At 38.3% G+C, this 22,692-nt stretch overlaps 1 protein-coding gene across 1 annotated transcript in view; it reads right to left on the bottom strand.

Annotated features, from left to right (window-relative positions):
• ITPR2 (inositol 1,4,5-trisphosphate receptor type 2) overlaps positions 1 to 22,692 on the bottom strand; it is a 526,257-nt gene that overhangs the window by 264,374 nt on the left and 239,191 nt on the right. The window contains exons 27-32 of the mRNA XM_082849662.1: positions 15,234 to 15,323; positions 15,012 to 15,137; positions 10,048 to 10,170; positions 9,200 to 9,400; positions 6,630 to 6,881; positions 3,842 to 3,967 (exon numbers count right to left, since the gene is read on the bottom strand). Of these exons, the coding sequence (XP_082705788.1) occupies positions 3,842 to 3,967; positions 6,630 to 6,881; positions 9,200 to 9,400; positions 10,048 to 10,170; positions 15,012 to 15,137; positions 15,234 to 15,323 (918 nt within the window). The remainder of the gene's footprint in view (positions 1 to 3,841; positions 3,968 to 6,629; positions 6,882 to 9,199; positions 9,401 to 10,047; positions 10,171 to 15,011; positions 15,138 to 15,233; positions 15,324 to 22,692) is intronic.

The following is a 22,692-nucleotide window of genomic DNA, read 5'->3' on the forward strand; positions in this document are numbered from 1 at the left end:
TACCATATGATCCAGCAATCCCACTACTGGGCATATACCCAGAGAAAACCATAATTCAAAAAGACACATGCACCCCAATGTTCACTGCAGCACTATCTACAATAGGCAGGTCATGGAAGCAACCTAAATGCCCATTGACAGACGAATGGATAAAGAAGATGTGGTACATATATACAATGGAATATTACTCAGCCATAAAAAGGAACGAAATTGGGTTATTTGTTGAGACATGGATGGATCTAGAGACTGTTATACAGAGTGAAGTAAGTCAGAAAGAGCAAAACAAATATCGTATATTAACGCATATATGTGGAACCTAGAAAAATAGTACAGATGAACCGGGTTTGCAGGGCAGAAATTTGAGACACAGATGTATAGAACAAACATATGGACACCAATGGTGGAAAGCAGCGGGGGGGTGGGGATGGTGGTGTGATGAATTGGGCGATTGGGACTGACATGTATACAGTGATGTGTATAAAATTGATGACTAATAAGAACCTGCTGTATAAGAAAATGAATAAAATAAAATTTAAAAATTAAAACAAAAATCTGGCTCAGTTTTGGTTTCTAACAATTCAAGTTGCGCAGTAATGAAATCAGTTGTCTCACAAAAAAGTAATGAGATCATTATAAATGGAAATATACAGGCAGGTGCTAGAAACTGTGAACGGTAGGACTGCCAGTCTCTTTCAACCCTAAGATCCTACGATTCTTTAGGTCCAATTTACCAAATACCTTTCCTCCAGATTATCTTCACCATGTCTCACTGATGTAAATAAGTTGCTCCAGGATTTCATAACTTTGTTGTAATATCTGAATTTAGTCCATCTCTACATCAAGTCACTATTGTGTGTGTCCAGCTTCACGAACATGGTTTCTGGCTCTTGCCTGCGTAAGATGGGCCTCCTTTAGGTTATCCTCAACATTGTTATCGGGTCTTGGGGAAGCTACTTGAAATTGCTTTAAAGGCTACATATAACCTTGTAATACCAGCGATGTTAACCATGACAGGGATAAAATGGGTGATGGCACCAACTCTCTAAGTGCCGAGCATGTGCTAAGAGCTCTATACGTATTATCTCACTGAAGCCTCCCAGTAACGCCATAAGGAATGTGTTATTTACTTTTTTTTTTTTTTTTAGCGGTACGCGGGCCTCTCACCGCTGCGGCCCCTCCCGCTGCGAAACACAGGCTCCGGACGCGCAGGCTCAGCGGCCATGGCTCACGGGCCTAGCCGCTCCGCGGCATGTGGGATCTTCCCGGACCGGGGCACGAACCCGCGTCCCCTGCATCGTCAGGCGGACTCTGAACCACTGCGCCACCAGGGAAGCCCAGGAATGTGTTATTATTGTATGTATTTGACAAATAAGGAAACTCAGGGTCAGAGGGCTAAGTACCTTGCCCAGGATAACTGAGCTAGTAAGAGACAGAACCTACACTTGAACTCTGGTCTGGCTGATGACTCTAAAATGCCTACTGCTGACTACCTTGCTCTACTGCAGTGATTCTCAAAGTGTGGTCGCTGGACCAGCAGCTTCAGCATCACCTGAAAACTTGTTAAAAATGCCAAGTCTCACATCTACTGAATCAGAAACTATGGGAGTGGGGCCCAGCAACATGTGTTCTAACAAATCCTGCAGATAATTCTGCTGCTCACTAAAGTTTGAGAGCTACTGTTCTACTGAACTGAAAATTCACCTCAAAGGCCACACTCCACTTTTTTAACCATATTTTTTTCGTATTTGAATTTGAAAGTGTGTGTTGGCTCCTTAATCTGTCTTCACGGGGAGAAAGACAAATCCCAAATATTGAAAAGTCAGGTTTCCTGCCCCTTCCCTGAAGTAGGAAGGGTGAGTCCTTGTCATTCTCGGTGAGGGGATAAGAGAGTTGCTGCTTTAAAATATAAATCAGAGGGAAACAAGAAGGAAAGAAAAAAATGCTTCTGCAGTATAGTTAAGCTGTTGTGGTTAGACATAATGATTGAATAGACCAAGAAAACTTGAAATTCCCTTAAGGCCTTTATATACTAATAACACTATGTCTATTTAAATATTGAATAGATAAAATAAAAATCCTCCCTACATGCATACTTTAAAAAAAAAGAATATATACCCTTTAGCCTTATGAATAAACACATCAATGGAAAGACTGTTTCCAAGGTAGCATAATCAATGACAGTTATCATCAAGCCTTCTTTGGTTTAAAAATAAAAATCCTTTCAGCTTTGCAGATCATGATGCCTACAATGTGACCTTGGTCTTTTCAAGCTTATCTTTAGTCCATAGCACTGTGCAACTCTGCAAATCAGTCTGTAATCTCTTTAATGTCTTCCTGCACGTGCAGTTTTAAAGCTCAGCCATCAGCATATAAACCATCCTTTACTCCAAGGTCTCTGGAGATACTTGTGGCCAGTCACTTACAAGGGCTTTCACAGGTCACAGGGGTAAATATGAGTGGTATGTAAGTCCTGTGTAAAACAGGATGACTCCTCCACAGGTGCAGGTCTACCTGAGGAAGGTAGCGAGTGGCTTTTAAGGTCTACAGAAATGAGGTGAAACAGGAAGGATTGCCTTGCTTCACACATGCGTGAACACAGCAGAGCTCACTCATACTACCCCATACCAAAGGCAAAATAAGTACATTCCACCTGCAAGCCGTGACTAAATAAAAGAGTTCCTGGACTGGAATATGTGATTTATTCTATTATCTAAGATTGCTCTTGGATGTCTGGATCTACAGCTAATGTTTTATTATATCCCTTTAGCCTTCCTTCCTTCCAGAAAGAATTGTAGGAAGGCAGTGAGCTAACGGATAGCAATCGGCATCCATCCATGTGGACTTCACTAACCCTCTCCTCCAATACATCTAAGTGGGGCCCCTGTAAACGACCAGCACTCAGGAATGTAGGAAGCCAAAGGACTGGGACAGGCCACCATAAGTCATATAAGTCTAAGGAGTTAGCTATACACTATCTTCTATTAGTGAAACTCATATTTGAACATTATGTCCCATAATTTTAATGGGAAAACTGGAGAAGATCGTCCCCCCACAAAATAACTAAAATAATACACCCTGGACATTATCATTCGGCAGGCAAAAAGGGGCTAAGATATACTAACTCAAATTAAGTGCTATCTATCAAAGATTCCTTCCTTCCTTTCTTCGTTCATTCATGTACTCAATATTAACAGAGCAAAAACATATGCTAGACAGTATCTGGAAAATGCCAGCCAGCTCCATGTGTCCTCCCCAACCCCCCAAAAAGCCAAACATGAGAAAATGGACTCAAAGTAAAAAGCAGACTGTATTCTGACTGACATGCGTGAAAGCAGCAGATGATTCAATTACTGGAGCACACTCCCAAAGAAAATGTGGAAGAGGCAACAGTGGGCAGTGCTGGGTCCTAAATAGTCTGCAAGTACCTACCTGCCCGAAAGCAGTATCCAAGACCTCGTGAGATCTCTTCCATCTCTGGTTTATAATTGCATTCATGATACAAGGTCGAATACAAATTGACCTCTGCCAAATATCATCTCTAACCGATGTAAAAAGGCTACTAAAATTCCATTTACTAAGAGGCCAATACGGTCAGTTGTAAAAGTGAAAATGAACACCTTGCTGCCATATACACGGTACTGGCATTTTGAGTACATTAACTCATTGAATCTCACAGTCTTATGAAACTCAGTCACGACTTTTTGAATGTAACAGATGACATCTAAACATAGTCGGTTTAATTCTAAGTTTTCATCCAGATGCTTGATACTGTTTAGTCAAAATATATATCAATGACCTTACTAAACAGGAAGTAGTATTTAACGGTCAACGCGTGACTTACCCTTGCCATATCCACCAAGAAGCTCTCAAATAATTTCCAAATGTGGTTACTTGTGTAGATTTCTTTCATTTCCACTTCAGTGTCAACGTAACAGTGATTAACAAAATTCACATAAGCAATTTTAACCTGCGCAAGTTTCAAATAGAAAAGAGAGTGCGTTTTTTCCTTATCCTTCATCTTCAAATATCTATTATGAATGGTTATGTGAAACTGTGTTATTTCCTATAGTAAATCATAGTATACTTTGGGTGTACCCAGAGAGCATTCCCATCTCCTTTCTTTTACTAAAACACTCCACCCCCTGACCCAGGGTAAACACATGACCTAGTATTCCATTCCCCTGGGCCCAGTGATTGGTGTGAGAATGTGAACTTCATGTAAACCAAGTCTAACATATTTCAGACACTAGGAGTCAAAAGTACTCTCCTTCCCTCTCTGCCTCCCTCTCTTCCCTCCTCTCCCCCTCACCTCCCCACCTCCCCACCTCCCCTCCCCTTCTCTGTCTCTGTCATTCATTCATTCATATTCTCTCGTTCTCTCTCTCGCTCTCTTTCCCCCTCTCTCATTGTCAAAATGGAACAAGGTCAACCTGGACTCCAAGACCCATCTTCTCCAGGTGTGTGGAGGAAAATTATGCTCAGATAAAGAGAATGAGGCAAAACCACAAAAGAAAAGGTAACAAGAGATAGAAGGAATTCTGACATTGTTTGAACCTCTTGAATCATATGAACAACTATTCTTCAAATTCCCCAATACAAGAGCCAATAAAATTCCCTTTTAAAATTTAAACTAGTTTAAATTGGGTTTCTGTCACTTGCAACCACAAGAGATCTAATACAATGCTTCAGTATGTTGACTAAATAATACTTTGTTGCCATTCAAAAGCATTTAAATTACTATTTCTGAGAAGAAGCAGGCTCACAGCTTACCAAAAAAAAAAAAAAAATTGAATTATTTTAAGATGTAGTAAAGTTCCTTTCCAGATTTAGCAAAGTTCCTCATAAAAGACTGGCATGAGTCTCACCAACATATACCATTTCTAAAGTGCATAGGGCAATAGTTTTTGTTTTTCCTTTTCTTTCCCGTTCTTCTCTTTTCTCATCTCTTCTTTTCTCTCCTCTCTCTCTCTGTATAAGAATGTGATGAATGCTATAAATTTCCCCAGAAAAATGCACACACATAAAAAAATCATGTAAACAATTTCAGAGGGTTCACAGAATCCGAGTTAGAACCATAAGGAATACAGGGCCAGCTTTCATGCCCTTAGTACTTATCTCTGCCTGACTGAGGTCTGAAGCAAATCTTCAATGGCAGGGTGCCTGTGTCACGGAGACATCAGAGCCATTTGGTGCATATCATAATCATCTTGACAGCAGTTAATATGCATTCAGTGCTTGCTACATGCCAAACACCTTCAGCAGTCTGTATGTAGTATCTTAATTTAATCCTCCACCAATCCTATCAGGTACATACTATAATTATTTCGCTTCAAAATTGTGTAAATTGAAGATTAGAAGGTTAAGTACCCTGTTGGAATCAGTCACACAGCTAGAAAGTAATGGATCCAAGATTCTGACTCATTCTTTAAACCATTCGTTCATTCATTCAGAACATACTTATTAAATGTAGGTTCAGGTTCAGACAATATAATGGTGACTACAAACAGACCCAGGTGTTACTCTCATTTAGCTTATAATCTTGGTAAAGAATGTGAAGGCTACAGATATTTTTAACTAATAAAATTCAAATATCAAATTTCAAATTATAGGCTCTTATAGACTCTACTATGGGAAGCCAGGAGGGTCTTCCTTAAAGAAGTAATGCTTGAATCAAGATCTGAAGGATGAAGAGGGGTGAAGTAGGTGAATATAAGAGGTTAGAGTGCTATGTCCGAGAGAACTGCATGGCCAGAATCAGGACCTCAAATAAAGACAGAACCCACGGATTTAATCACTACACTATGCTTCCTTTCTTTGCCATCTTATTTCAAACCAATCAAGTCATGAAGTACCCTTGGTATGAGGTATCAACAATTCCACAAATTTTCATAAAAATATACTTTCAAGTCCATCACTGTGTAGGACTATTTGGAAGTAGGGAAGTTAACCTAACCGGATGCCTTTTTAAGCTACTGTGATTTAAAATGTTTGGATTTAGTGTATCACATGTTTATAAACTTTGCAACAATACACCACAATGGTAGAAAAGAAAAACATTATTGCAATGCACGTCCCTGGAAGCCTCGTTAATCTTGTTGGCAGACAACCAGTTTCTAATGAGTTTCTTCCCCGCCGTCATGCCAAACAAGAACGGAGGGTAAAAGATGATGTGTGAATAAAGCAAAATGTGTCCATATTTCCAAGAATGCATCTACTCCATAAAGCAAAGGAAAACCTAGAGAATCTGATAGTGATCCTGCAGTACCATCCTAGCCTCGCCTACTGATGACTGTGAATTATTTATGAAGCATCTGTTTTATGCTCAGGAACATACTAGAGGTTACAAGTCAATTTTTCCGTTTGATCACAATGCCATACCTAGAAATTCCTATAGTAGCTTCTAGTAAACTAATAGAGGCTATACTTTAAAAAGGTTTATCCTCTTTCATAGTTCCTTGTAGAACAAAAGAGTAAACTTTTTATGCTCTTTTAAATGTTCCTAATTGTATAGCTAAGTACAATTCCTTCACTAAATACATTATCTCATTATAAATAATAGTAGGAGGACTTCTGGCACTTATTAAAAATTACTAACAATTCTATAACCACTAAGCTTTTGCCAGGCTTACCTCAGGGATGCAGTCGTCATGGGTCACCACCCTCACTATGTCGTCCAGGGGCAGAAGGGAATTGCACTTGATTTCAGTGTAGACATTTTTCCCCTCTGTGCATGCTGCCAGCAACTCCACAAGGGTGATGTGGTAGGCTAAGGGGCCACTCTCATCCCCTCGGTCCCTCTCTGAACACATCATATGGAGAAGGATGGGAAATGATGCTCTATCATTGTAAAATACCAGCACATCTTCACCCCCATTTATCAACTGAAATGATAACAAGAGAGTCAACATAGCAGTCCAAATGTTCATCCTTGCAGTTATTTCCAAAGGCTTGGTCTATCTGGAAATACGTGCATCTCTTTGTAAAAATATAGATAACACTGCAAATGCAGAACTACACCAAGGCAGGATGGTAAAAAGGATTCTAGGCATGTGTCAAGTGATTAGTTATGAATGTTATCAAAACCAGTCGGAGAGACATGGGAGAGATGGAGAGGGGCAAGAATTAAGGACACAGATGACAGTAAACTGTTCAGTGAGTCACCCACTGAAATTAAACCTGCAAAATATTCCAATGAAGTTACTTCCTTCTACTTCAAATGGCAGACTCCATTGCCAAGCATGAGAAATCTCGTAAGTCTAATTTTACTATAGAATAAAATATCCCCATCTCCTTCAATAGTGACAGAATAAGTAAGCAAGTACACTGAACCAAATGCAACTCCACGAGAATTTGGAGATTCCACATGTCATGGATGTCGGTAGAGAATGGAGGTAAAAGCAGAGATGGGAGAAATGAAGAGAAAAAGACAACTTTTGAAAAAGAGAGAGAGAGACAAAGAATGAATATGTAGGGGCTTTTAGGACATAAATTTTCCTCCCTCTTTTGTTTATATAACTTCAGTGGAGAATTCCAGCAGGTGGTAATTTTATTGCTCAATCACCATAATGCCTTGTCTATTTTGGGGGGGAAACTGTATTATTATTTTATTGAGGAATCCACTTTGACTGTCGTGAAGCCCAGGCTGAGTTAACAGTGATGAGTTCTGGAGGTACTACACCCCACTCCAGACTTCATAACCACTGTCTTCTCTCTCTACCTCAACTGAAAACCCAGACTCAAGAGGTCTCAATCCCTGCCCTCCAATTCCTGGAAGGTGCCAAGGCCAACTATGTAAGAGGTTTTGGCAGAGAAGACTTTTGTCTTCCCAGAAGACAAACCCTCTACTTTGCTTTATGAGGCAGATAGCAACCCCAAACCACAGACAGGTCAGGAGCTGCGCAGGCCTCAATTCTTGTTGTCTATTACAGCACCAATTTTCTGACGCCAATGTGAAATATTCTGGTGGAGAACACAGATTATGTAATTTTTCTCTCTATTTTATTTGAATTGATAAGACAATTAATTGGCTTACACTGAAAGTTTTGTTGAAAGTGAATGTATATGGGTCAAAAATTTATATATTAACATAATATTATAAATACTTCTTTACACACAGAAATGCTTCACCTAATAAATGCCATAGGACTGGCTTAACTATGCACTGCTTTCCCATTTTAAGTCTTTCCATGATGATTTTCCAAAATCAAATTAATTCTCACATTTCTAGGCAATGACGGGCTAATGTTAATGTAAATACAGATAAGAGGTAAATTTTACAAGTTTAAAATGCTCCTTAAATGTTAATAACAATAATTTATGTTTAAAAATTCAAGGCTTCCAGCTGAATTAACTTTAACATTTCTATGGAGCAAGAGGGACTCACATTGTACCAATATAGAAACTACTCCCACTCTCAAATTTAAGGTACATCATTATGAAAATCCCCCCAAATCACTATAATCTACTATATAACTTGTTTGTAGCCATGTTTGAAAGCTGCCTAATCCATACAGGCCTTTAGAGAACCATTAGGTCACAGAGCAATGATTTACCCAAACAGGCTCAAAGTATTCTCCAAAGTATCACTTGGTTCCAGTGAGTAACTCATTCACTGTATAAATCTTGCTCAATGACAAACAACATAATGAAAAGGGCAAAATAAATGAAGTACTTCATCCATTTGCTTTTCTCAAATGTTTAACTTACTCTAAATAGCTAAGTTTCCATATATAATGAATCACTGATGGATAATTTCTATTCATTAGTTTCATTCCCTTCAAAGCCCCCTGTAAATAGTAGCAAAGAACACCCATTCTATGTTTCAGGAACCGAGTAATAAGGGCACTTGAAAAGCAGAGTTTAATCCATTTTTGGTACATACTGAAACTTAAAAATATAAAATGTAATCACTTTCATTCTAAATAATCTACAACTTTTCATAGGATTTTACCCATTATTTAAAATACACAAATTCATTAAGAATCAAAAAAAAATAAACTCCTAGAAAATTATAACATCAACTTATGATACGTTACTTCCCTAGGTCTAAGCAAAATACATTTGTGCTTAAGTAGTCGTACTTAATTTATTTTCCAAACCTATGTTGCTGGGGGATTGTTTGTCACTCTAAATTAACAGAAAACCCATATTTGAGCACATTGTTTATGTGAAGCTGATAAAATACAAACTGAGAACATACCTCGGTCATCACCATATCCTGGCATTTCTTCACATATTTACCATCTGCTTTGACAATCGTCTGCAGAAACCTCAGGTACTCCACGTGGCGGCCGTGTGTCTCAATGCAGTGCACGAAGTGCTGGATAACCCTCTCGCTAATTTCATTGCACAGATGATAATTGTTCATGAAGATGTGCCGCATGGTTTCTGCTTCAAGGAGCTACACACAGAGGAATGTGCCCTTGTAACTCTGACAAGATCAATTTTCTATTCTACAGTACTTAGACCAATTGCGCAGCTTGTGATTAGTTTCCTATTTTATGCAAAACTGTAGTGAGTTTTCTGTGCAAGTCTTCTACAAAGTACATTGAGATTATTCAGCACTTAAAAAAAAAAACTGAGCTCACAAAGGAATTTAGTTGGAAAACGGAGCTTATTATAAAGGTCAACAAGTTGGCAACAGTATTCTTGAGATTAATTTAATTATGTATTATTCAAAAGTAGCTGTTCCTTAGAATTCGCTGACACATGTTTTACAGAGCAGATTTAACCCCACCTTTGAGTTTTCCAGATTTAACTTACTCATGGCATCAAAGAGTTAGTCTTTGTCCTACCACATCTTTTTCCTAACATTAAACTATGTACATATAAATGAAGTTGTCATCTGCAGGTAAGATCTGTGTAATTTTTCACGTTTCTTTAAATGTTTCCTTAATGGAAATAAAAGATATTCACTTTTAGGAGGAGAACCCCCTACAAGTTAAAAAATGTGGTGATGAAGATGAATAAAATTCTATCCATCAATGTTGCTAAAACGAATGAGATGGACACTTTACTATAAATACTAGAAGTCACTCAAATACTTACACCAGGGGTTAAGAACAAATTCAGATGTTTATGGAGGAGAACTTGATTCTGTGGATTCCCCCGACAGAAATTCTGCAGGAATGTATGGGCCAGATTCATTACTTCATTCATCTTTTCATCATTCTAGAAGTTAAAGAGTAGCACGTGACACAGAGAAACACACAGGAGCAAAAATATTATCAAAGAATATATTTTTTCGCACATGCATTTTGTCCTCCGTGCCACTATTTTATGCTCCCCTTTCTGTGTCTACCCCTCTCCCGGTTACCCCGTCCCATCCACCCTCCCCATTTTGTAGATGTCTCTCCCCTTCTCTTAATTCTCCTCCTATCTGTTCTGCTCCACTCTTTCCTCCCCCTTTTTGTTTCACGGTCCATCTCTCATTCTCCCCAACTTTCCTGCTTGTCCACTACAATTTCCCATCTCCGTACAAAGCTGTCTCTTCTCCCCTGCCTCTGTCCCCACACCCCCGTTGTCCCCCCTTCCTCTCTCTCTGGCCCCCTCATTCTCCTGGGTTCTGCTCCCTTCTGTCCTGCACCCTCCAATCCCTCTCTTTCCTCCCCTCTCTTGGATTTCCCATCTTTCCCAGTGTTTCCATGTACCTGGATCTTCCTGTTCCTTTTGTTTTCTGTTTCTCCTCCTTCCCCACCATCTCTGTCCCCCTCTTTCTCCAACTCCTCCCTTTCTACTTTTCCAGGAGGCATCTATCCCTCCTCCTCTGGCCCCTTCTGCTCCTTCTCTCCTGCTCTCACTCCCTTGTCCTCCTGCTTTGCCCCCACTCTTTCTTCTCTCCACTCACTTGCCCTCTTTTCTCCACTCTGTAAATTTCTCTCTGTATATATAGTTCTGACCTTACCTCTAGTCTCTCCTCTCCCCTCTCTGTGCACCCTCCTTTTGCGACTTACTTTGTCTATTTTTTCCATCTCATTCTTTTCCTTTTTCTCTTCGCTTTCCAACCTCCTCTTTTCCCCTCTCTCTTTGTCCCCCTCTTTCTTAACACACACACCCTTAAGTTGTTTCCTTATTCACTGTCATTTTCCAAAGTCCTACAATAAGGTACTTCACTGCTAATAAGAATCTCAATAAGAAACTTAAGTCTCAAAACTCACAAAGAATGCAAAGGTCTCTTTTTAAAAGTGGTCTTTTAACAATATCACTGAAACAACCTAAAATTTTTCTGGGTAGGTCATGTGGTCAGTGTCAGATATACAAAATGGACTCATGTTTTGAGTAATAGTTTATATTCAATGCATTTAATGTTTTCTTTTTTCCTAACCTGAGAGTCTATATTTTACGCCATCTATAACTAAATAAACTGCCTCGGATCATTAATAGACTCACTTCCTCACATTGAAAATAGGGATGAACTAACCAGACTAATAAATATGTCCAGAAAACTCCATTCCTATCTTGAAAATAGGAAGTTTTTATTTCAAAATCTACTGACATTTTCCTTTATGTGTGTAATCCAGGGATAGTGAAAAGACATCAAAGGAACTTTAGCCGCAGGAACACCCAATTCCCACAGAAAAGCCAGCCACACAGAAGGACATCAGGGCCAGTTCTACTGGAATTGGTGTTTCTTTGAAACTGTCATCTTATGCTTTTTTTTGTTTGTTCCTGAACAATCTAGGTATCAAAAATGAGCAAACCCCAATGGCATTTTTCCCAGAAATAATTCTAACATTTATGTGGAACCACAAAAGACCCTGAATAGTCAAAACGATCTTGAGAAAGAAGAACAAAGCTGGAGATATCATGCTCCCTGATATCAAACTATATTACAAAGCTACAGTGATCAAAATAGTATGATACTGGCACAAAAACAGACACATATATCAACAGAACAGAACAGAGAGCCCAGAGATAAACCCAAGAACTACGGTCAATTAACCAAGGAATGAGCTCTGAGAGAGAGGATGCCACATTGTATGTGATTTTCAGTGATGTGTAGAAAAATTCTTCAACCTTTTATTTAAGCTTTGGGTGATGCAAGTAAAAATCACTTGATTTAGACATTCTGGGCTGGTGAAGAGTGGTAGAAATGCATCAGGAAGGAATGACAAAGGAGGCAAGAATACACAATGGGGAAAAGGCAGCTTCTTCAATAAACAGTGTTGGGAAAACTGGACAGCTCCATGCAAAAGAATCAAACTGGACTACTTTCTCATACCATATACAAAAGTAGACTTAAAGTGGATTAAGGACTTAGATCTAAGACCCGAAACCATAAAACTCCTAGAAGAAAATGTGAGAAGTACACTTTTTGACATCGGTCTCAGCAATACTTTTTGGATATGTCTCCTCAGGCAAGGGAAACAAAAGCAAAAATAAACAAGTGGGACCTAATCAAACTAAAAAATTCTTGCACAGCAAAGGAAACTATCAACAAAACGAAAAGGCAACCTATTGAATGGGAGAAGACATTTGCAAATGACATATCCAATAAGGGATTAATATACAAAATATACCAAAAAACTCATATGATTGAACATCAAAAAAACAAACAACCTGATTTAAAAAATGGGCATAGGAACTGAATAGACATTTTTTCAAAGAAGACATACCGATGGCCAACAGACACATGAAAAGACGCTCAACATCACTAATCATCAAGGAAGTGCAAATCAAAACCACAGTGAGATATCACCTCACACCTGTCAGAAAGGCTATTATCAAAAACAAATAACAAGTGTTGGTGAGAATGTGGAGAAAAGGGAACCCGTATGCACTGTTAGCGGAAATGTAAATTGGTGTAGCCACTACAGAAGACAGTATATAACGTTTCCTCAAAAATTAAAAATAGAACTATCATATGATCCAGCAATTCCACTTCGAGTACTTTTCTGAAGAAAACAAAAACACTAATTCAAAAAGATATGTACACCCATATGTTCACTACAGCATTATTTACAATAGGCAAGATACAAAAGCAAACTAAGTCTCCACTGACAGATGAATGGAATAAGAAGAAGTGATATACATATACAGTGGAATAATACTCAGCCACAAAGGAATGGAATCTTGCCATTTGTGACAACATGGATGGACCTAGAGGGTATTATGCTAAGTGAAATAAATCATACAGAGACAAATACTGTATGATTTCACTTATATGTGGAATCTAAAAGAGAAAACAAATGAACAAACATAACAAAACAGAAACAGACTCATAGATACAGAGAACAAACTAGTGGTTGCCGGCGTCGGGGGGAATGAGTGAACTAGGTGGGGGAGATTAAGAGGTACAAACTTTCAGTTATAAAATAAACAAGTCATAGGGATGTAATATACAGCATAGGGAATATAGTCAATAATACTGTAATAACTTTGTATGGTCACATCATTTTGTGATGTATAGATGTATCAAATCACTCTGTTGCACACCAGACACTAATATAATATTATAAGTGAATTATACTTCAATAAAAATATGATTAATAATAAAACAGCAAAACACAAAGTAGTAGTAAAATACTCAACACTACAGTTATACTAAATAGTAGAAAAAGGGACTTGATCACATGTCCAATACCCATGTTACAATATCAAAGATATAATAATTTGGAAAATATCTTTTTTAATACCTTTTTTAAGGTTTAATACTTTTTCTTGCTTTTCAGTAATTCTTTCACTGCATTATCTAACCTAGTTTGAATTATACCACCTTATAAATTTACATATTAAAACATAACTAAGTCAGACAGGGGGCAATCCAGTATGAGAAGTGAAAAGTACAAGTGGGGAGGGTATCCACAGAGAGGGGCCTGGCATGGCACATTGGTGCCCAAGAGAGATGAAGAGGGCATCCACCTTTGTGGAGGGGTCAGAGCCTGAGTGAGGTGCAGAGGGCATTCATAAGGAGGAATGGGCAGCAGTGGTGATGGAAGATGAGATGGAGTAAGAGAGTAACTATATTCACACACACATACATTCTCTAGATTTGTCTACTTAAAGGGCCTGGAGGGGCAAACCTCCACAGCAATAAGTACATTTAGTTCTCAGGATTTTTCTCCCAAATACCATTCTCCCCCAAATGGAACTGGGGCTTCCTGAATAAATGGCTAATTCCAGAGGTGGAACAAGAAAAATGCAAGGGGGCCTGGAATATTTTAATGTGCAAAAAAGCAAGGAACTACTCGAACAATGATGGGACCATGTTAGAGGACAGGTCAGCTGGCCTGAAGGGGCTCCATTGGCCAAATCTGGGACAATCAAAATAAACAGTGCTAGAAACCAAATATAACCTATTGAATAAGACGAGCATCTGTAAGTCCATACTGATAAAAACAAATAAATGAATAAATTGAAAGTTTGATAAAAAAATGGAATGTTTACTTAGTTTCAAAGAACCACGCCACAAAATATTTGTTACAAAGGGAAACTGAGTACTTCACAGTGATAAACCTGGCAGACACCACCTTAATCAATTGACCCAAGTAAACATCACCGGTCATGGGGCAAATCAAAATCGCATGCTGCCTGATAGGAAGTGGTGGGAAAAACTTAAGTGTTACGTTCCTGCCAAAGATGCATAACTGAATCGAATCACGAGGAAACATCAAATGACCCAAATTAAGGGACAGTCTTCAAAATAGCTGGTCTGTCTTCAAAAGTGTCAACGTCAAAGAGTTCCAGCATGAGGAGATTAAAATGCACATAACACCAAACAGCTCCTGTTTCTGAAGTGGATCTTTTTGTCAAACAGGACATGATTGAGATGATGGGAGAAATGTGAATGGCATGTGAGGATTAGGTAGCAGTAGAGTGGGATGCTCTTTCCCGATCTGGAAGGTTGTTACTTGGTTATACTTGTAGGGAATATACACTAAAGGGCTCAGGGGTGGTAGGGCATCAGGTTGGCAACTTACCTGCAAATAGTTCAAGGAAAAAGATTCTTTGTAACCTTGCTATATTGAAATTGTATCAAAATTTAAAAAGGAAAACAGTACCTAAGAACTTACCTTTTCATAGGGTATCTGCAGCAGGTCTAACACCACTGAATGGGCTCCCATATTTTTCAGTAATCGTTGATGTTGATTCCGACACTTTTTATTCTGTATACAGAGTTTACTTAGCCGAATCAAAATCTTTCCAAAGAAGAAGAAAAGCATTAAATATAATAAATGATCAAAACTTCTTTGCCATGCCAGTATAAACTCATATAGAAATATTTCACATCTGACCTCCTTTACAATCCGGTAGTTGTTGCTCTTATTGCTGTCAATCTGAGGTTTCTTTGTTCCATCTTGCACTGGACTTAAAATGTTTGAGTCCTAAAATAAACACAAAGATGTATGTTATGCCCTATATATCTTTGTAATAAATTTATTTATTTTGTAAGAAATACTTCTTGTAATTATTTTGTGATGAATTAATTATTCAACTTAAATGTTTCCTTGGTATTTTTTATCCCATAAAAAGCTCCTTGGCTTAAATGAGTCATGAAAATGACCACTTCCCAACAACAACCAATTACAAGATCTATGACATTACTAATAATTAATGAATTAAGTTTAAAAGGAAAGGGTATTACAAGTAACATTATCAGTCTATTTCCTTACGCTAAATGTATCAGACATATCATGACTTTATATTGCCTATAGGAAAAGGAATAGTAAAAATCCAGGGCATAGGAGGCATAATTTTATTATTAGGGATGAACTTCAGGGAAAAAAAAGAAGACTGAAGGAGCATATCATAACATGACATGTTAAAACACTTCAGGGATGGGAGGAAAAAGCACCTTAACCCAAGAATTCTCTGACAGATTACCATGACATCCTTAAGAGTCATGACTGGGGGCCAACCAACCATGTACAGAATCATGAAAATGAAAAAAAATTTTTCTTTATTTAAAAATAATATTTTAAATTAATGAAGCTTATTAAGAGGACTTGAAACACCAAAAGCATTTCATTATAACAACCATTATCTGTAGCAGTACAATAAAAAAACAAATACAGGGAGATACATATTTTAAATATCAACTATTGGAGTCACCATATGAAAATAAAACATCACTTACAAACAATTTAATACCTGAACATTTATTAAGACTTAATACATTTCTGGTACTAGGCAATGGTGAATAGATATAAAAGAAATAGAAGATACGGTCCTTCCCACAAGAAAATTACAGTTTACCTAAGAAAACAGGGAGAAATATGAAAATAAAGATTTGAACTGAGCAGAATTCACTATTCAAAGAGAGAGACAGAGGCTAGTTATAGCTTTAGACAGCTTTATGAAGGAGGGGAAATTTAAGCTAAGGTCTTGAAAGATGAAAACTACTTAGTCAAGTATGAGAGGGGTGTGGAAGGGCAGGGGTACACTTGTTAGGCGAAGAAGTCACCTTAGCCAAAGGCACTGTAGAAAGAAAAGCACAACAGTGTGTAGAAAATGACAAGAACTGACAAAGCATGTTGCAAAAGTGGACCATTAGATGGAGTGGGGCCCGACCACCTCCCTGATTTACAACAGGTACGAAATTGCACTTGGGACGAATGTCAAGTTCAACGTGGGTTAAAAAACACCCGAAAGTCCTGACTACATTGAAGGTGTTGGACTCACAGTAAAAGGGGACTCCAATCTAAGCTCAGGCAAAAGTAAAAAATATGTGAAGCCAATTGATAAATTTTATTTGTCCCTGTTTTTCCTACTGTGTTCCATGAAAAATCACAAAATTAATGCAAACCAAGAAAGAAAAATATATACATTTTCCTTGCTAGTCAAAGAATTCTGACGGAAGGCTTCAAGCAGGCGAGTGACTTGGCCCATGCGGTACCATCGCCACTGCTCAGTAAGCTCCGTGTTCCTCTGTGACTTCTCTCCAGGCAAATATTGTCCAAGACGGAGGCTCCCAATCTGAACTCCACTTAGCAAGTAACTCTTCTCCCATTTTACTGACCATAAGGAAATTCCCCTACATGACATTGCCTCTTCTCCATCTGAAAATGTCCAGTATCATCTACAAAACCGTCTACCTTCCCTGCTATGTCTCAGAGAAAAAGAACTTTTGAAGCACGGATTTTTAAATTCCATCTCCCCCTGCCTCTTCTCTCTGCTTCATCTCTGTTTCTTGTGCACGGACAGTTTCTACCCTCTACTGATTCTTTCTTACCTCTCTGAAAATATGGCCAAGTTGAGGCCAACCAAGCACTTTCTGTGATACCGCCCATTCTGGGAAGTAGTCTTGCATCTCAGATTACTACCTCCACTAAATTCCTCAAAAGAATAATCTACTGTATTAAAATTCTTTTATGTGTCAATGACTCAATTACTAGAACTGTCTTTGGCATCTGATTCTATGGCTCACTACCATTTCCTTTAAATCTCACTTTGTTTTACTATGACAGGATACTCTCCAAGATTTTCTGACCACCTTATCTCTTTCACTCAATGGAACTGGAACTGCAAAAATTAAAGAATAAAAACACTGCAAGTATTCAAACTGTTACTGTTTCCTTCCAGGGTTGTGTCACCTATGTTAATAAATCCTAGGAAAGAAATGAAAGCAATCCAATCTCCACCCCAGGTAAATAAAAGAGAAAAAAGAATGGGAGATATTGTCTACAAGACAATAAACACTAAGTGAATCTGAAAAAGTTGTGGAAGAAAATGTAAAACTATATATGTAAGTGAGGTCAGTGTAGAAGAGGGAAGGGGCCCAAGTGGCTCACGTAAATATAAACTGTTTAGATGGAAGAGGCTGGAGGTCAGAGCATGAGACAAACAGCGTTTCTATTTGATACCAAAAATAATTTATTGATGAGAAATAGAAATCGCAAAGCTAGACATATAATTAAATTTCCTTTTTCTGATCACAAAGGTGAAGGCTGAATTTAAAAAGGCCATATTCATTTTTTTTCTGGAAGAGAAGAAATATTAAAGAAAACCACTCTTGTATTCCAAGCCAGGATTAAGATGCTACCAAGTCTAAAGACTGACAAAGCTCCTAAGGTGGAAAGGAGATCTTTCTGACATATGTCAACTTAAAAAAAAATCAGTCAGAAATACAGGCAAAGTTTTGGCAGATATATTTAAGTCTATTTTTCAAACAATGGCCTGCAAAAAAAGCAACTGTCTTGTTTTAAGAAAAGTAATCTCAGGGAAGATGTACTACATTACAAAAAGTTATGTTCTCTAGTTCTGCCCAAGGGAGGATATAGACAATGCTAAACTTTCTAAGTATGGGAATGATGAAGAAAACTTATTTTAATTTAAAATTGCCAGCAGTCAACAAAAGGAGGCAATGCTGGAGAATTCAATAAACGGCCCCCTTTAGTTTCAGAAAATAATTCAATGTAATTAAACCGAACAAAAATATTAACCCACAGAACATCTGGAAGATCCCAAAACAGAGATTGGGGGAATTTAAGAAATATGTAAACTATATAACTACAGTGAGGTTTTGTTTTCTTACGTTGACGCCAAATTCTCTAAGTAAAGATGTTCTGAGACTTCTCCTCCAGAAAGGGAAGAAATTAATTATATTTTTTATATCCTATGCAAATTTGGCCCTACATCAGTGCCCAAATCTACAAAGCCGTGGCTTTATCCTAATGACAAAATATTAGTTATGTGTAAAATGTAGAACTATAGTTTATTCAGAGTCCCAGAGCTGAGCAGACTCAGGAAAAAAAAAATGTGTAACACTGAGAACAATGCCATGCTTATAGTAAATATCCATATTATCCTTTTGACAGCAGTGATGAAGAATAAATATGGAACTCCAAAAATACTTGCACTTTATTGTAATTGTTTCCAATCACCTGGAAGAACTTGAATTTATTTCCTCTAGTGGAATATGGGAACCACTTAGTTAAGTGATTTTATTGAGGTGGCTAGATTTTTAATTGTACAGTATATACTGTAACATAAAGCAATACATTCAGAAACAACATAGCAAGGAGAGTCTAGAAGGGTCTAGAAATTTAGGGAAGAGTCTAGAAATTAGATGGTTGCATGGATCTAGACAGACTCAGAGTGAATACCTAAACAAACAGTGGTTCTGAACACAGCGTTGCTCTCAAATTTATTTGGCATCAGGCATGGAAATGCCTTTTAGATCAATAGCAAAAATGATATAAGAAAATAATATTGTATGAACCATATGGTGAACTAAACATGGGCACAAATTAATGAGGATCTGGCTCCTTAACTTAAACAAGGGCAATCATTTTTTTTAAAAAAAAATGAACTTTCCAAATCCTACAATGTAGAACTTCCTGCATCTACTACAGCTGTGATTAAAATAGCTCAGTGCATATTTACAATAGCCAGGACATGGAACCAACCTAAATGTCCATCAACAGATGAATGGATGAAGATGTGGCACATATATACAATATACAATGGAATATTACTCAGCCATAAAAAGAAACGAAATTGAGTTATTTGTAGTGAGGTGGATGGACCTAAAGTCTGTCATACAGAGTGAAGTAAGTCAAAGAGAAAAACAAATACCGTATGCTAACGCATACATGTGGAATCTAAAAAAAAAAAGTGGTACTGATGAACCTAGTCGCAGGGCAGGAATAAAGAGGCAGACATAGAAAATGGTCTTGAGGACATGGGGTGGGAGGGTGAAGCTAGGCGAAGTGAGAGTAGTATCGACATACACACACTACCGAATGTAAAACAGTTGGCTGGTGGGAAGCAGCAGCATAGCACAGGGAGATCGGCTTGGTGTTTTGCGATGACCTAGAGGGGTGGGATAGGGAGGACGGGAGGGAGGCTCAAGAGGGAGGGGAGATGCAAGAGGGAAGAGATATGGGAACATATGTATATGTATAACTGATTCACTTTGTTATAAAGCAGAAACTAACACACCATTGTAAAGCAATTATACCCCAATAAAGATGTTAAAAAAAAAAAAAAGAGGGAGGGGATATGGGGACATGTGTATGCATATGGCTGATTCGCTTTGCTGTGTAACAGAAACTAACACAGTACTGTGAAGCAATTATACTCCAATAAAGATCTATTAAAAAAATATCTCAGTGCATGTCTTCTCTTTGTCCCCATCCCACTGAAGTGACAGGTGTCCTTCCCCAGCAAATGTCATCAAGTCAGCAAGACTGCAAAGCATTCTGCTCACCGTCTGGATTTCCAGCCTTCTCTTCCTGTATCCACTAGTTAACTGAATCAGTGGCATCATTTACCAATCACCCTCCTCCCAACTTCAGATGTCAAATGCCATCCTTTTCCCTTCCCACCTCCCTCCGAAACACACACACAAAATCTAATACTCAGTCTTTTATACTTGACTGACCAACCATATGATAATTTAGTTGAAGCTCTTCCTAGTAAATAGCACCTCCTTCAGACAACTGAATGATAACCTCACCGTGGGAGAAGGAGGTATTTTCTCTCCCTCCCACCTAAGACTAACATCACATACCACCCATTCGGGATGATATCCAGGGGGATGCAGGAACCCTAGCATCAGCCTAGATCTACTTATCTGACCTTGTCTGTAAAGCTAATTCAGACCATCGTGGGGTCATGGTCATTTCTGCTTCCCTGGCTGGCACCTAAGGCTGCTTGAAGGCTTGGTCCAAGATCCACAGTGCGGGGAAGAGGCTGTGTCCACCAACACTGGCCGATAACGCCCCTCCAGATTTCCCTCAACCTAGGCACAAATTCCTGCCCTTCTAGAGGGTAAATGCATATTCTTAGTCTTACTCCAAACCTGTTTTCCTTTCCTTTGTCCTAAGACAAATACAAACATGGCATTTTCAGATTCATCTGATGCCATTTTAATGAGTATTTGATGATGTTTAATCAGATGTCCTAGAAAATACCCCAAATCTCTTTGACTATCTATATCTCTGATAAATAAGTAACCAAAAAAGGATGTACCACTGGAGTTCATTCTCTTTGCTTAAAGACATATTCCAGAAAAAAGGGAATGTACTGATGACAGGTATGTTCGATGTAAACTAATAGCTGCTTTCCTAGGAGTACAACAGGAACCCACTATAGCACAGCAATGTACAGTACTTTTTTTCTATAACACTTTCTATAATACTTTATTTATATTATATAATACTTTTTAATTCGCTCCTCACCAGTATTATATGAAATTAGAAAGGATAGGCAACCCTTTAGTCAGCAGGGTGGCAAAGGTTAACAAAGCACTGTGCAGGAAATGAAAACAGTGATATAAATAGAGCCCTTACAGACTATGTCTGCTACCTGATGTCATGTGAAGAAAGCATTCTTAGTCACAGTCACCTCAGAGCACACCCCAGTGTGACTGAGAGAGGGGGGCTGTATGTATAGAAGGCGAGAGGAAGAAATCAGCACCACCTTCTCTTCGACCCCCTCTTCAGCAAGCAATCATTAAGGAAACGCTGCTGCCTGGCCCAATGACACAGGTGGCTCCGATTTGAATGAATCAACTTCTATAATTTCCTTGCAAGCCACTCGCTGAGCAAAAAAACATACAGGAAGTTCGAATCCACGCTACCAACTTATATGAAATTGAGAACAAATGGAAAAGTGAAAAACTGAATAAAATAGTAACTGTCCTCTATAACATGAAAGGAAATAATAAGTTTATGCTAAAACGGCATTAATTTTAAATGTAGGCCAGAAGACAAGAGGGAAAAAGATTCTTATCCTGGAAATAATTGGAAGAAACAAACTCAGGAGATATAAGCATTACATTTAAGAACTTGCATTACAACCAAATAGAATGAGAATGTGTATAAGTAGCATTTGGCTCAAAGCCAAAAATTAGTTTTCAGATGCATGTCTTGTGAAAGGACTTTGACACTCATGTGTAGCAATCACCTTCAGCAACATCAGCTCAGACATAAAGGACAGAGATATGTAATGGGATATAAAGAAGTAAAATAAATATACAAGGAGGTTGAGGGCAAAAACAGAAAGTGGAGACAAGAAAACAACTTCCGTAAAAGGAAAATTCCAGAAAGCACTCTCCCAAATGAATGGATACAAGTTCTCCATGTAGCTATCACAGTGTCCCTCACTGGTCAGATACTGTAGGAATATTCTGTCTGAAACTCATGTAGTCTTCCTGAACCAAGCAGTGAAGGTTAGACATTCTACCAGTTACTTTTGCCAAGAGTCAATCAGAAGTTTTGCTGAAGAAACCAAGTCTATATAGAACTATTTCCCTGCTGTGCAGAATCAAAGTACTAACACTTGGGAAAGCACCATTTTCTTTCAAGATATCTTTCTTGAGGGATCAGCCTCCTTACCTGTTTGCTTCATCAAAGAAAAAAGATCAGAAGTGGTTGGCAAAGAATGGAAACTGGGTTTTGCTTTTAAAGAGTAATGAGATGTGGAGGTAAGAGAAAAACCATCAGACAGCGAAGGGGTGCTGAGAGAGAAGCAGAGAAAAAGCAAAAGAGGGAAGGAAAGGGGGAGGGAGGGAAGGAAGGAAGGAATTCATTCTCTCAGGAAGATAAATCAGCAAACTAAAATTCAAATACCTGTGAGGAAAGTTAATGCTAAGAAAGACAACAACAAAAAAATCAATAATGAGATTACATCATTCCCAGTGAAACGCAAACAATCAAATAATCTGAAAGGACTTTGAAATATAAGTACGTTCAAAATAATCATAGAGATAAAGTGAGGAACAACATCTCTCACCCCATGTGGACCCCT

The sequence above is a fragment of the Leucopleurus acutus genome (assembly GCF_964270905.1).
Source record: "Leucopleurus acutus genome assembly, chromosome: 11".
NCBI classification, from domain to species: Eukaryota; Metazoa; Chordata; class Mammalia; order Artiodactyla; family Delphinidae; genus Leucopleurus; species Leucopleurus acutus.